General features: G+C 41.6%; 1 protein-coding gene across 2 annotated transcripts; it reads right to left on the bottom strand.

Annotated features, from left to right (window-relative positions):
• Positions 1–290: 290 nt before the first annotated feature.
• On the bottom strand, positions 291–15489 carry LOC129089396 (protein Niban 1-like). Of its 2 annotated transcripts, none has more exons than XM_054596830.1 (14): positions 15302–15489; positions 12874–13004; positions 12480–12611; positions 12256–12373; positions 11052–11213; positions 5973–6088; positions 5657–5761; positions 4913–5075; positions 4543–4718; positions 4290–4436; positions 4077–4187; positions 2690–2797; positions 2465–2576; positions 291–1961 (listed from the first exon to the last, which is right to left on the bottom strand). In XM_054596830.1, the coding sequence occupies exons 1-14, from the start codon at positions 15354–15356 to the stop codon at positions 553–555; spliced, it is 3045 nt and encodes a 1014-aa protein (XP_054452805.1). In that variant the 5' UTR covers positions 15357–15489; the 3' UTR covers positions 291–552. The 2 variants fall into 2 exon arrangements, with proteins under 2 accessions (XP_054452805.1, XP_054452804.1); XM_054596829.1 differs by having other exon boundaries at positions 12480–12617.
• Between the last annotated feature and the right edge of the window lie 385 nt (positions 15490–15874).

The following is a 15874-nucleotide window of genomic DNA, read 5'->3' on the forward strand; positions in this document are numbered from 1 at the left end:
TCTGTAACCAGTGTAACGTGAGCTTGATGAGCATGTATAAGTGGCCAATTAATCCTCAACCATGAGGTTGGTGGTTCAAACCCTGGCCCCCCGGGAGCTTCCCAGTAGCCCCCTGCTCCTAAATGCTTAGGATGGGTTTAAGGCAGATGTCAAAATTCATGTATGTACCTGTATTTATATGACGGTCTATTGAAGTTTTAACATACCTAAAACTTTATTATTTCAGTATTGGTTAGTTTTGGCCAAATGGCCAACAAATCAGTGAATGCAGCCTTGAGATCATAACGTCTTTATTGGGTCATTTTATTAATTTCACTGTAAGTAAAAAAAAATAGCAAACGTTAACTTCAGAAAATTCAAATAAATGCTTACAAAAGTATGTAAAAACAACATTTTAGTCTTCTTCAAATAGTAGTATAAATGTGATGCAGTAGCCTTATAATAAATTGAATGAAGCTTCTTTCTCCTCTGTAGACTTCCTGAACTCACTGTACCGTTTCATTAGAAACTCTGAAGTACGTAAGAGACCTGGTCGTCATGGTAACAGGTCTGTCAGGGTGTATGGCTGCTGTTGGGACATGGGCCGACTACTGTCTCCACTTCAGTAATCTCAACCACAAGTTCTCTGATGATGGCAACACTGTCCAATGGATTCTCAGTGGCACTCTGTGGCTGCGCTTCCATTGGCCGAGGGCTTTGGAGAACCTCCTCCTCCTCTTCTTTTTCCTTCTCTCCTTCTTTTTCTGTGTGATCTTCTCTCTCCTCCGCTTCCTCCTCATCTTCTTTTCCTTTCTTAGTCTCAGGCTCACTTTCTTTCTCTTCATCATCTACCTTGTCTTCTCGCTCTCTCTGCTCTGTGGTTAAGGCAGTGGCGCTCTCTGCTGGTGATTCAGAGAGTAGGCAACCTTCACCTCCAGATTGGGCTACACCTTCCATTTGCCCTTCACTTATGTCCCCTTCACCTATGTCCCCTTCTTTCCCTTCTCCTGCCTGTATCTCTTCTTTCCCGTCTTTGCTTCCTTCATGTTCCTCTTTCTCATTCGCTGCCTCTCTCTGTTTCTCCTCCTTTACCCTCTCCACCTCCCAGTTGTCCTTTATTTCTCCTGTCAGGTAGACAGCTCTGTCAGTGGGCGGCTGTGGCATCGTCTGCATCATAGAAGGATCTGTGGAGTTGACACCGATAGCCTCGCTCAGTGACCCCAGACTGATTTTTGTTGGACTATGTGTCCCAGGTGGGTGTGACGGTGAGGGGCAGGGATGATGAACAGTTGTGTCTTCTGTTACTCCGTCTAAGGCCGAGAGGTCAGGTGTGGCAGAATTTTCCGGCTTTGCTGATTGATCACATTGATCACATTCAACAGGATCATCTGTGGCCTGCGGCGAGGACAGAGTGGACATTGAAAGGTCCGGGGGGTCAGGGATGGGATCAGTGGAATCTTGGTTAGCAGTTGCGTCGAGCGTACTGACTTGAGGTGTAACAGCCGAGTCAGAGTCAGTTGTGGCTTCTTCCAAAGGCTCAGTTGTCGTTAACTCCGTCGTCGATGGTGTGTCAGTTCCAAGCCGGACTTCTTCTTGAGTTTCCTCGAGGCGAGAAGCCTTCTCGGCTGCAGATTCATCAAACTCTTGTGTCACAACGATCACAGGAGACACAAGCACTGTGCTCTGGTCGCAGCTCTGAGTGATGCTGGGTTCAGATTTGGCATCGGCGTTAAGATGTGCGTCGCTCCGAGGGAAAACCTCAGCTGTGACCGTCTGACCTCCCTCCTCCCCCAAAGGAGAGGGTTCTTTACCTTCACCTGGAGGTGCTGCTGAGAGGGAGGAGGAGTCTCGAGTGGCAATGGTGGGGCTGCTTGGTGCAGAGCGAGGCGGCGTCTCCCCCAGCAGACTGTACCGACTAAAGGCCAGATCCGAAGTGTTCAACGAGAGACTGTTGCTCTTCTTACTGGCTGCATCCTGGACCACTGAGGAGAGGGGCAGACAGGTATGTTCCATTTAACAGTGATCATTCAGCAGGGGATCTTTATGGCCTAAATAACTGGACCTACAGGACAGGGCTGCAGCTCCATTTAATCAGTCAGAGGTACTTCAAGGAATTAGTGGCTCTTTTTGCCCCGAAGAGTTAACTATCTACAATAACACACAAATCATGTTTTAGGCAAAAAGAACACTGACTTAAATGAAGGGCAGTTCTCTGCTAGAACTAAATTCCTGTAATTTTGGGAAAAAGCATTTCGAGCATTGTTGGAGTCTGCAGAGAACTTAACTACACCCCTAGGTCTGAGCCTCACTCCACCTCTGCATAATTTAGAAACAATAAAAGAAAAGTCGGCAAGGGGCTGAGAGATGAAACCTCGCCCACTCAACTAATCTTGGAGAAATTGAATTAACGCAGAAACAAAAATATGGCAATATAAAAAGAAGAATAAAATATGTATACAGTGTGTGTGTGTGTGTGTGTGTTTACCTGTCTCTATCTCTTTACTGAGGATGTTTCTCAGTACATCATCGTAGACATTATGAACCAGAATGAAACCGCTGTAGTCTGAGAAAATGTACTGCTCGAACTGCTGCAGCTCCTGGAAAGACAACGTATGTTACACTTTGTAGAATCAATGGGAGTGAGTATGAATGTTAACCCTGTAATGTGTAAGAGACAGAGGGACGGACTGCAGTACTGTGTTTGACCTACACTCATCCACCTGCTGTCCATCTTCCTGGTGAGAGCAGGCAGAGTGATCTCCAGTAGAGCCTCCTGGTAGAGCCTCCTCTGGACAACTCTGCTGTCATAGTCCAGCTGCTGCACACACACACACACACACACACACACACACACACACACACACACACACACACACACACACACACACACACACACACACACACACACACACACACACACACACACACACACACACACACACACACACACACACACACACACACACTTTTCACTTACTGAGAGTTAACAGAGTGCTGCAGGGATGTCATATTTTTGTAAGCCAACCTGGAAGTTAGCATCCCATTTTGGATTATTGCAGAAAAAAAGCTCTGTTGCAAACTAAAGTTTATGATACTTACATAAGATACAATCAAGATCATCTTCATCACTTTTTTGGAGCTTAAATGTAATCTTCAGAGGTAAAGGCAAATATACACAAACTACACGGTCACATAACGTCACGTCACCACCACTAAGCTAAAGGAGTTCTAGTGAGAATGTTTAGTGGTCTCAATTAGACACTTGCTAGGCACCGCCTTTTTTAAGTAAGAGCTTAACATTTATAAGTGAGTTATTTACTGATGTAGCTTATGTCGTAGAATAAAATGTTAAAATCTCTTAAGCTTGTGTTAATTACAGACATTATTTTAGGCATCTATCCAAAAACAACTTAAAAAAACCTGTTGACTTTAGACAAGGGAAACCAGAACCACAACAAAATGCTGACCCATTACAGTGTGATTCAGGACCACCACTGCCCTATTGAAGTGACCTCTTCTGACCATTTAAGGTTCATTGTTTTCTTTTAACATGCAAAAAAAAGATATCAGCCAATAGTAGTATGGAAAGCAAGAAATATGAGACGGTTTTAAAAGAGTAGTAGTCTGCTAACGTAAAGCTAAAGTTAGCACTGATACTACAGATGGAGTCATTGGAGCAGGATTGCAGCAGTTTTGCTACTTGTTTCACCTCAAATATCTTTAGCAAACATAATAAATAATTACCCCAGCGTGACAGAATACTGTACATTGCACATTCACACTATACATACAGGTGCATCCATCAAAATACACATACACCAGTTGCCTGTACAGTAGATAGGAATCTTATGGTGTAAGAACATTTAAAATCTTTTTTTAATTTTAATTTCATCCCCATATATTCATTTTAATTTCTAAAACATCACATTTTCTGCAGATCATTGATCCTAAACAATTATCCATACGCATAAAATAATTATGTAGCTCACACATTTATTTAGTCACCAAGTGACATCATTCAAGGTTGGGCTTCTGATGCTGAAAATGCTTTTCTTGCCTCATAATTCATTTGATATTCTATGTTATCATTGTTTTACCTTCAGGACTCGTTCTTTGGCTCTCTCCATCTTGACAGGAATTTGAGAAGGCTGCAGTCTGGCTGATGACTGGAGGAAGAGCTCTAAGGTGTACACAGCACTGTCCATCAGCTGGAAGACACAAAGGACAGACACTGTGTTTCTCTGGGACACAAACTGATCGCCCTTAGCTGTATTTAATGTGATGGAGAAGGTATGATCACTGCTCCGTACCTTCTCCATCTCAAGGTGTGCAGAATGAACCAGTCTCTGCGTGCTGCTCAATCCAAACCGCTCCTTTAAGTCCTCAAGTTTCTCCGTCAGGTTCTCCACCTGCCTGTAATACAGATCCAGACTGATGGAGCGCAGAGGGGACAGGGCCTGCAGAACACACACAAAACCACAATCATGAGCCTAAGCCAATTCCAATGCTAATCAATTGCACACATGTACATGCACACACAGACCACACAGAAGTCTCTCTCACCTTCTTGGTCTCCTCCATTCCTCCATTGGTGTGTGTGAAGTCCATCTGTGTGTGCAGTGTGTGTTGCATCCCCTGAATCCCTGCACTTATGTTTTCTGTAAGCGCTTCAAGGATGGAGGACATGTAGGGTGCTACAGACTCACTGCATACTTTATCCGCTTCTTCATGTACACATGCTGAAACACACACACACACACACATATTCAAATAAAGGACACAAAGGTTAAACTGAGACTTTTTTTAAGTTGCTGGAGGGATGTTATCAGACGGAAACTCCTTTTGTAGCACCACATATTAGTTAAAAAGCCCTGTTTGCTCTTCAAAAACATCACATTATGTGTTTTCTAACTGTAGGCTTTAACTTTATTACCTTTGATTTTTTCCTCCAGGAAGCAGTGAGAGGATATTATCTGGTCCAGGTTGGATCTGATCACAGCCTGACTGGCTGATGCTGTCTGACGACACTCCTCCCTCAGAGCCTCCAGACTTGCAGTGAGTTGTTCCAGTACCAAAGTGTAGGTTGCCTGCACCGTCTATACGTACATAAACAAAATAAAATATAAAAAATAATGATATACCATAAAACAGTTCCAAATGTGCCAAATTGGTCACACTTCTTCTTATTACGTTGAAGGTAAAATATAGTAGTGTTTCTAGTGTTTAAAGCTGCATTGGATAAAACATTTTTTTAGATTAATATCTCAAATCTGACAAGTGATGCAGTTTATTGAGAAGTCAGAATGATATGATTACAATCAGAACTTGGAGGAAAGAGATGTCTTAATACTTAACATGTTAAAGCTGCATAGCACTGAGAGCATGCAGTGTTTTTTGTGACCCTCTTGGGGGAAGCTTCATGTTTAGCTCTTATTTAAATCATTCGATTCTAAAAGTTGTAAAATTCTCTAAAAGCTGAATCCAGAGTCATTTTTCCTGTGGGCCCCACTAATACAGAAAATCTGGGTAATTTCATCTGAATTTATACTCAGAATGTGATGTCACTGTGTCACTGAGCAGCTTTCATAGGAATGAACGGGGCCCCGCCTCCAACACTGTATACAGTTTACATCCATGCTCTCAACCTGTGTGGTGTTGGTGCATCAGTTTAACTCACGGCCAACCACTGTCGTATCCTTTCAGTCTTCTTGCCCTTCATTCTGGACTGAATCTGACTCTGTAACCATGACAACACTTCCTCCATCACCTGGGAGGCCAGCACCTACACACAAAAACACAATTGGATGAGCAAGTGTAGGAACCACCGCAGAGACCGAAAGCTGAAGTGTGTGTGTGTGTGTGTGTGTGTGTGTGTGTGTGTGTGTGTGTGTGTGTGTGTGTGTGTGTGTGTGTGTGTGTGTGTGTGTGTGTGTGTGTGTGTGTGTGTGTGTGTGTGTGTGTGTGTGTGTGTGTGTGTGTGTGGGTTTGCTGACTTGCTCCTCGGTGCCCAGCAGCATTTCCCAGGATTCATAGCAGCCTTTGTCCTGTCGGTAGAGTCGGAGGGCTCGGACATACGCCTCGCTCTCGTAGGATGAATCACACCAGGGGTCTGCAGGAAGGACTCGGCTGTGTTACACACTCTAGTTTGTTTTGACTCAATCCAACATACATCGTCCTACTGCCCCAGACACTCACTAGAGCACCAAATGTGGAGTAATCCGCCAGTAAAGATAGTCCCCCCCAAATGTGCCATTTCCTCCTGTCTGATAAAAACTACAGTGACTAGCTATTTTAGGAAGTTGCTGAAATATTAATATATGGGGATGCCCTTGTTGCCTATGGATTAAGGCACAGATCACACAACGGTTCGTATGATTTCTTATTGAAAGTCCTGATTTTTCATGCAGTTTCCTACTAAAGCTAACAACACGTCTATTCTGCTCGTTACCGGCATACGTCTGTTGAAAATCAACTTCGGTCTTCATAGGAGAGGTTTAGGCAACAAAGCTACTTTAGTTAGGTTAAGGAATAGAGTGTCCTTTGGATTTAAATAACCACAGAAGTGCATTAACTATTTAGGAAAGTTACGTGACAAAAACATCAACGTTGACTTCTCGTCTCACATGAGGAACAAACTGTTGTCTCCTCGCTGTTTGTTGGACACCATCCACCTCCCCTCCCTCAGGCCTGTGTGTGCTTTACTTGTTTTTGTACTTCCTCGTTCATGATTTAGTGGATGACAAAGACATTTTTTATTTTGTGGGATATCTATGAACGACGTTGCATTATTTTCCGTAGCTTTTGCTGCGAAAGCTGGCTGAGACCAGCCTTATTATGGTGAGGGGATATACTCATTTTTAAAGTGGTGTACTTGTTTGCATGACGCTGCCTCTCGAATCCTGCGTCCATTTGGAGAGCTTGTTGTGTACGTAGTCATAAATTAACAAGGCTCGTGGTTTCTAAAGCAGGTATATCTCCGGCCTTAGCTTTAGGGCACAGACCAAGAACCACAGCTTCCTTGGTCCCTGTGCAGCCAATCAGGGACGTCTATGGCATGCCCTTCTCAGCCTCTCTCTATCATTATTTCCTGTCATCTCTCTGCTGCTGGCTATCTGTGCTGATAGAGGAAACCACTAAATGTGATCATATGATAGGTAAGTACCCTCTCTATGTGATGTATTTTTAGAGTGTGTTAGTTTGCACTAATGTTACTCTTCACATCAGGCATATTTGCTGTTGATGATGATCTACTGCTCATTCATACAGTTATTAGTTGTAGTGCTGCTATGATTAGTGGCATTAGGGTGTATCTCTAATTTTATGTTCTGTTTTTTTCTTTGTAGTGTCTCAATATTGTCTCTTCTCTGGTCTTGTTCCCCATAAGGCGTTTGGGCATTCTTCTTTCAATAAATCGATGGAGAATATTTGAGGAACAGAAAGCTGCACTAATGCTGACTATACTTCCCTTGTCATCAACACCATCAGTATGAATCACACTAATGCAGCTAAAAACAGAGGCAGGAAGCATGAAATAATTTCCCGCCTGATGTCACTGGCATGTGATGTGTACACCTGTAATACTGTTATAGTAGAAAATTACAATTTAGTTGAGTGTAAACAAAGATCTTACCACTACCAATATCCAATAAGTATGCTTTCCTTCATTTTAATTAACCCTAACAGTCAGGGTTATACACACACACACACACACACACACACACACAAGTATACTAGTCTCCGCTCAATTGACGCGTACATCCATGTCAACCCATGCAGATAGGTTGTTGATGTATGGACACAAAAATCAGTGTGGACAGTCTGTCTTTAAGATCTGATTGTGGGAACCAATCGGATTGTCCTGCAGCCTGAATGTAGCCCAGGACTCATGTGTCTTTGGCCACCTTGCTGTGTCAAATATTCAATCAATGGGAAAATAGCTGCCTGCTACCGCTGTTAACTAAGTTAGTGGGAGCGTTAAGACTGAATCAGAACAGTAGGGTTTTGCCCCCCCCCCTAGTTACTGTTGCTAGGTCAGACAAACCTTAAAAAATAGAAACAGGGCACAGACGGTTCCATTTAGTCCGGTGCTGCAGATTTTCTGGATGTCAGGAAATATAGCTTCAGGAATCAGACAGCAGGGACTACTGTATGCGGTGGAAGGATATATTTACTTTGCTCACTTTGTCTCAGGTTATTTTTCCTGTTAGGATGTAAGACGTTGTGTATATCCAAATACATGACATCTACTGTTACATTGGGGTGGCATGAAGCCTTCCAGAGATAATAAAAAGAAATGAACAACAGCTTCGATCTATTCTGGCTAACAATAATTCATGTCATTGTAATGGGTTAAAAGATAATAGATCATAGTGTGATTAAAAATGGTTAAAAATGTAAATAGATTTGATGCATCATTAAAAGATAAAGTTATAGTAGGATTGATAAGATAAAAATAAGATAAAAATAGACACCCCTTTATTTCTTTGTTTTGTGTTAGGTTAAATATATCGTTTTACAATGTCAGCTTTCTCAAACAAGAATTAATTAGACCAGTAGGGGGCGCACGATGCTGAGGAGGTCATTAATACCACAGGGACACCGCGCCGCAGAATAAACCCTGCGGTCAAGGCTAATGAAAGCCATCTCTTGTTTCTTCAAACAACAGGTGGGTTAAAACTCCTCCAAAATGCACAAACACAACATACCTTAAAGAGTAAACATGTTAGTGAGGTCACGAGTGTACTAGTTTCAGTCTGAGTAATAGTGATAGTTGTTTTGTTAATGTGTGTGTGTGATCGAGACCATGAAGCTACATGCGAATGTGTTAGCCTATGTATCTAGTGAGTTCTTATGAACCTGTACATTAACATTGAGTTATGATGCCGCGAGTTTCACGTTGGCACGGTTAAGCCGCTTATAGACAGTTTACATAAGTCCGGGTTTCTGATATGTATTTAGGGATTTAGTATAGATCGGTCATTCGGCCATATGGTGAGTGATATGATAGTGACACGTGGTAGCGCTCTTACCGTGTCTCTACCGCTAAACTGAGAAGGTGTCATGGTGTCTACACGCACACTTATTAAAGGTGTATTCCGTAAGAAAGAATTGGAAATATAATTTAAATTGCATTGTGTTAAATTTAGTTTTTGCCCTTTTGATTATTATTTTATGTAAAGGGAAATTTCAAACAATAATACAGAGGAGCTATAGACATTTATTTTTGATATAATGTTTATACTGACTATAATAGATATTTATATTTTAGTTAACAAGATATTGATTGTTTGATTTCATGTTGTCATAGAGTTACATATCTCTGAAGTCAATATTCAAAGTCAGTCGTCACTTGTCAAGTCAATGTTATAGGATTTCTGAAAGATTTAAATGTTTTTGTGTGCATAATTGTGCAGAATAAATCCTGCGGTCAAGGCTAATGAAAGCCATTCATCGTGTCTCTTGTTTCTTCAAAGAACGGGGATTTATCCTCACTGACCCTCCTGGCTACCACGAAGCCAGAGGGGCAAGCAACATCATCATATAAATCAGCAACCAACATATCTGTCCTTTTCCAAATCTCTATGATGTTACCACATAAATAAGGAGGAGGCAAACCTGTCTGCCGTTGGTGATCCGACAATAGGTTAACTTCTCCTAATGTAGCTATACGCTAGCTAATTAGCTAGCTATTGCTAATATTGGCTAACTAAAGATGCATCCCAAAAAAATTGAATGTGTCTGTGAAGACTGTGTAGTGTGACTTTTGGAAAGGGGTTGGAAGTTGACTGAGGTTCTTTCAGGTTCCAGCTGTTATTGGAGTCAATAAGTTGAAAAATGCTGAAACGCTCTGTAGTGTACCCATTGTTTATAAAAAAAATAATTATTGATTGATTTGAGCAACTTTAAGATATTGTATAAACTAACTTGGGTGATCTTGGATGATAACAGTTCCCCCACCTACTTTTAATTTTATCTGGTAAAATGAAACAGAAAGGACACCACAGGAAGTTGAGGTTCCCAGTTTTATTAAATCAAAGACTGAATGTTCCATGAAAGTAATAAGGGAGTGTTATTTGGAAAGGAGTGACACATTATTTTGGGATCAATAAAACCTACACAGTCTTTAGTATTGTAATTCCTGCGAGTGTCTAAAGTGAAGTAGTCACTGCCGGCCAGCTGCGTGTTGTTTCCTGTTGCCGAGAATACCTCGGTGGCTGTGCAGATTTGACATGCTGTGTTTTCACAACCCTATGATGCAAACTAAAGGGGCGGTTTTTGCTTTGTATCCTAGCTAACCACACAGGAAGTCAACAGCATTAATATTTTTACCTGTTGCCAGGGCAACTGCCACCACATAAGTGACGAATACAAGAAGAGGCAACAGGCAAGGGCACTCCGCTGCAGCAGGTTCATATATTTTAAAATATATACACCATACCAATTTTTTCACCCCTTTACCCCCCTGTCATTTCGACGGGGAACTGAAGGTATTATCTATGCTCTCTTCGATGTCACAGGACTCCTTTGACATATACTGTATAGTTTACCTCCCAGAACCAACACATTCTAACCCCAATGCATCAAATAAACATCAAACTATGACGTCCAGGTACCCCTCTAGCATCATTTTTGGACGTGTCAGGGACGGTGTGCACTCATGCATAGTGTCTTTTCAATAAACTTCCGTCTTCACAGGAAGTTTACATTTAGGCAACAAAACCACTTTGTTAAGTTTAGAAAAAGAACGTTGTCGATGTTAATTTGACTCATTAACGAGTCAAATGACTAGCAACTCACATTAGTAATTAGTGTTGTTAGCATAGTGACTCACAGGACTTACGTGTTATATCTCTTTAGTTTTAATTTTAGGAAGTGCAGGTTTTTTAAAGCGTCGTTCCAAATGTATCCAGCACTACACCCGCACAGTTTTGCAACTTGGACAACATGTCAGCCATAAGGAAATCACTTCCTTTTTTCTCCCTTTTTTAATATACAACATATTTCAGAAATAGGTATAGAACTAAGTGTCATAGTGGGCACAGAGAGAATGTGCATGTGAGTGTGTGTTTTACCAAGGTTGCAGTGTCTAATGCAGGTCTTGAGTGCAGACAGGAAGAAATCTCGTTCCTCTTCCTTTTGGAACAGGAAGCAGGTGTGGCCCATGTAAGGCAGGTGAAGATACACAGCAAACACATCTGGAGAGGATACCACCGAAGAAGAATCCTCCTTCACTCCTAAACACACACACACACACACGTACGCACAAACATGAACCATGCTTAACTAAATGAAAGCAGCTGAGGTTTAAGTTAACCATTGACAGCAAAACCCTGATTCTTCAAAATGCTTTTTAATAACGTAATTTACTAAGAAGTCATAAAAATGAGAAAATATTGGGTTTTAGGAATGATTCAGCATTGGCCTGAAACCAGACTTTGGCCGATTTGTTGCGTGAAGCATTGGGACTAAGTCTGGTTTGGTTTTTGTTATTTACAAATGTCATCCTTCTCTCTCTCTGACTTGGCCAATTGTCTGCACAAGAGCAATACGGGAGAGAGACAGTGTAGCCTGAAAGCTAACTCAGAAATGGATAAAATAAAGCAAATATTAAGCTTTGTTTAATATAAAGTTCAAGTTGGATTCAATCTATTTGGGTCTCAGTTGGTGGCAAATATTTGGTCTTTCACCTTGATCTTGAAGTAAACAGCTCATTGGCAAGAATCTGGTGATAAAATACGTATCATAATTGAGAAGCTACAATTCAATATTAGTTTCTCATGCAATCAGAACAGTTCATTTGCATTTATCTGTAACTTCCAAAATCAAAACATTACTTGTTGTGCAATCTTAGATACCTTTTTGAATCAAAAATGAATGCAGTGTTTTTGAGAATCAGTACAGTATCACAAAAATGATATTACAATACTCAATGTTATTAAGTGATATTTTCTTACACCCGTAGTAAACAGTAGATATTTGGCATTGACGTTACAAAGTAGTCCACCAGCAAATGAATGAGAGGGCTGCATGTTGCAGGCAGCAACATGTTCAACAAACTGGTCATCCTGTGACTTATCGAACCAAAGTGATGCCAGAGATGGAGGATCTAGTGTTGGGGAGTCCAGGACTCACTTTGTATTGATCTTTTATTACTTCCTGTGTCCATGTTCAACCCCACAAATTTAAAAACTACAAATAATAATGAAAAATTCTGAAATTAAATTAAGGTATTGTTGAACACTGTGTGTATGTTGATAAACAGTAATGAGTTAATACCATTGAGTATTCCAGCACAGGTTTGCTCCAGGTGAGCGCTGGACTCCTCCTCCGTGGTGAACACTCTGCCCCCTGCTGTCTGGATGACTAACTTGGCAGCACATCCGCGACTGAACGTCTACCGGTGAAAACACAGACAACAACGTCGAGCACTAGTATACATATCATTTATATGCCGAATATCATATATTTATTTTGTGAAAGGGTTGACGTGTAAGTGTCACCTCCATGTTTTCATGTATCTCCACCCTGTAGTCTCTTCTCAGGACGGTGTATCTCTCTCTGCATTTCTTCCCCTGCTCATCCCAGCAGGAGCACTTCACACTCCCTTGGTACAGCACTTCCTCCGGAGCATGCTGAGGCCACACACACACACACACACACGCACGCACGCACGCACACACACACACACACACACACACACACACACACACACACACACACACACACACACACACACACACACACACACACACACACACACACACACACACACACACACACACACACACACACACACACACACACACACACACACACACACACACAGTAAACCAGTGTTGATTGATCATTGTTGAGTGTTGTTTTACCAGAAAGGTTGACAGGTGCGTCTCTTACCCCTTGCGCAAGCAATAGGCCCCTCCCCTCTTTCTTAGGCTCCACCTCCTGGTGTAAGTGTCCGATGTAGGCTGCTGGATACTGCTGACGGTAAAACACACTGAAGCTCTGGAACGTACTGTTGACAAGTCCTGCATGCACACACAACACATGCACATTTAAAAAAAGTCTAATGTATATTGTATTTATCTCTATTTCCCTGGCTCTTTAAAAAATGATATTCTTTCCATCTGAAAACTGAATTATCAGCTTATTACTTTATTTCAAGAAACTTAGGTGGTCTATTGAGCTTTAATGGGGAAATGCAAATGTTAAAGCTGCAAAAATCAATATATGTATTTTAACAAAGGATTACTTAACTCTGACATGGTACATGGTAAATGGACTTGTACTTGTATAGCACTTTTCTAGTCTACAGAGCATTTAAAGCCCTTTTACACTTCATTTCATCATTCACCCATTCACACCCACTCATACACTGATGACAGGGGATACCATGCAAAGTGGTAGCCTATCAGAACTATCTAACATTCATACACAGATGGAACAGACTGCGTTAGCAATGTTGGGGTTAAGTGTCTTGCCTAAGGACACATCGACATGGACTAGGGGAGCCGGGGATCTTCAGATTGAAGGACGACCCTGCTGGTGGCTCAGTGGTAGAGCAGGGTCAACTCAACCCAGTCAACATTCCCCTCTTAGTCTCTTTCAGCTCATTGTTTTGATTTTATGGCCCGTAACTTTACTGTTACTGTCCACTGTCATTGCTCTTGTCTACCTTGTTTCTTGTTTTCAATAGTACTGATAAACCAACTGTACGCTACTTACCGACTAGCTGGTGTGGATTGTGGATCATTTAGCTGCTAAAGAGCCAGATATTCTACTCAGGAGTCGGTGGACACCTGGTCTGATTCATAGGATGTTGCATAGTGTGGGTATAAGCCTGCCAGTGGCCGCGTATTTTAACGCTATCAATTTTGAAGGGCATCTTTGCTGCATCCTGTGCTTAGCGCTGCCCAAGACGATTATGGTTGATTTAAAGAAATGCAAACAGGCCAGAGCGTTTTTCCACCTTATACCAGAATGATAATGTTTGGAGTTGGATGATTCTTTAGTGCTGACACAGCGTTGTGGACACAAACATGACTCCAAATGAAGGACAATGTTTCTCCAGGTCAGCTGGATGTGCAAATGACTAACTGTTTGTCAACATGTTAGCCATCACCGCTTTATAATAATGATCATAAGGCTTGGGCGGTATCAAGGTAATATGTTATAAAGGGGTATTTAGAAATCCTGAAGGTATGATGATTTTAATACTGTCAAAAATACGAGTGGTGGTGAGAACGACTAGATATAGAGTCAGAAAATATCGCCACATATAGCTTTCTCTTGAGATGACTTCCTCCCGCTACAAAGGCAGTTTATAAGCCACATGATTTTATTAAACCCCCCCGCACATCCTCTCAGTTCAGCCCACTGATGTGTCTCATGGGCCATGGCAACAAATGTCATCAGACCCTCCAGGAAATATCAGGAAGGTATAAAAACAATAGACACCGCCGAAGCCTAATGATCATTTTAAAGTGCATCTGCTCAGGTTGTGTTGTAGCATAGGAGAGGAGGTAATGGATTACCCATGATGCCACTGCCTTTTGTCTGCAAGACAGAAACTGGAGCTTGAACACTCTGGGGATACTTTTTCAAAATCATAGTTATCCACCAATGCAATAAATAGGTTAAGTTAGTGATTCTGGTATAATGGATTTAACCAGCGACCGTCCTACTGCTGCCGCTCTGCTCTGAGTTCAGTTATAAGTATGGAGGACAGCTGGTGAGAGGAAAAAAGTGGTTACCACACACACGCACGCACGCACGTTTACCATTTGTTTACAGTGTATGGCCACTATCACACATTGTTTGGGTCACTCTGTAGCCTGACACACACACACACACACACACACACACACACACACACACACACACACACACAAACACACGTATCTGACAACCCATAATAATGTAATGGTTGGAAATGGCAGTAATTACATTCTAGGAGATTAGTGACAGGATGTGACTGTGCTGTGCTGATAACATGTTTAGGAATGCACACATTGAAATGAGACAAGCAACTCTCGAAGCACATCATTTTTATTTATTTTGTTTGTTTAAAGTCAAAGTAATTTTAAATTAAAATTATTATTATTTATTAAAAAATATTCAATGTAACTGTCCTGGTGGTTAATGTGAGCACCATGTAACCCTGCCCATGTTTCCTGTCTATGTCTTAGTCCAAAGCTATCTTATAAAGAGCAACATAAATAGTTATGTTAATAATACCCCCTCCCAACCCCCCAACGTGAACTGACAAAACTGCAGACTACACTTTAGAAATGTTGAACAACGAGAAGATCTCTCTCAGTTTTACCTTTGATGTTGCTGATTTTAGCCTCATCCAACAAGCCAGAGGAAGATGCTCCCATAATGTATCTATGTCCCTTCCACCCGAGTGAAAAGCTTAGTTCAGCTGTCTGGAAGTGTACACACAGTTTAACACTGGAAACCCAAGCACATGTCAACTGAATGAGCTGCTCTCATGTGTCAAGAGGTTTTTGTCCCCGCTCATTTCCTCTGTGCTCTTTGAGTCAGTGTGTGGTGAGCTGGGCGGTGCTGTTAAGACATGAAGTAAAAAAACGACCGCAACTTCAACATCATACACAAGTGTCACAACCTCTCTTGTAGGACCCTCTGCTGGTTAACACGGAAAGAACATTCCTAACTGAATGCAACAGTGGTAATCTACCATCAGTTTGCATGTGTGTGTGTGTGTGTGTGTGTGTGTGTGTATATGCATATACTAGGGGTGTGACGATACACTCAGCTCACGAGACGAGACGAGACACGATATTGGGTTCACGAGATCGAGACGAGACGATATTTTAAGAAAACTACAATGACAAAATATATGACTGGAACAGACTTTTATTTAACCGATTATTAT

The sequence above is a fragment of the Anoplopoma fimbria genome, chromosome 3, assembly GCF_027596085.1.
Source record: "Anoplopoma fimbria isolate UVic2021 breed Golden Eagle Sablefish chromosome 3, Afim_UVic_2022, whole genome shotgun sequence".
NCBI lineage: Eukaryota > Metazoa > Chordata > Actinopteri > Perciformes > Anoplopomatidae > Anoplopoma > Anoplopoma fimbria.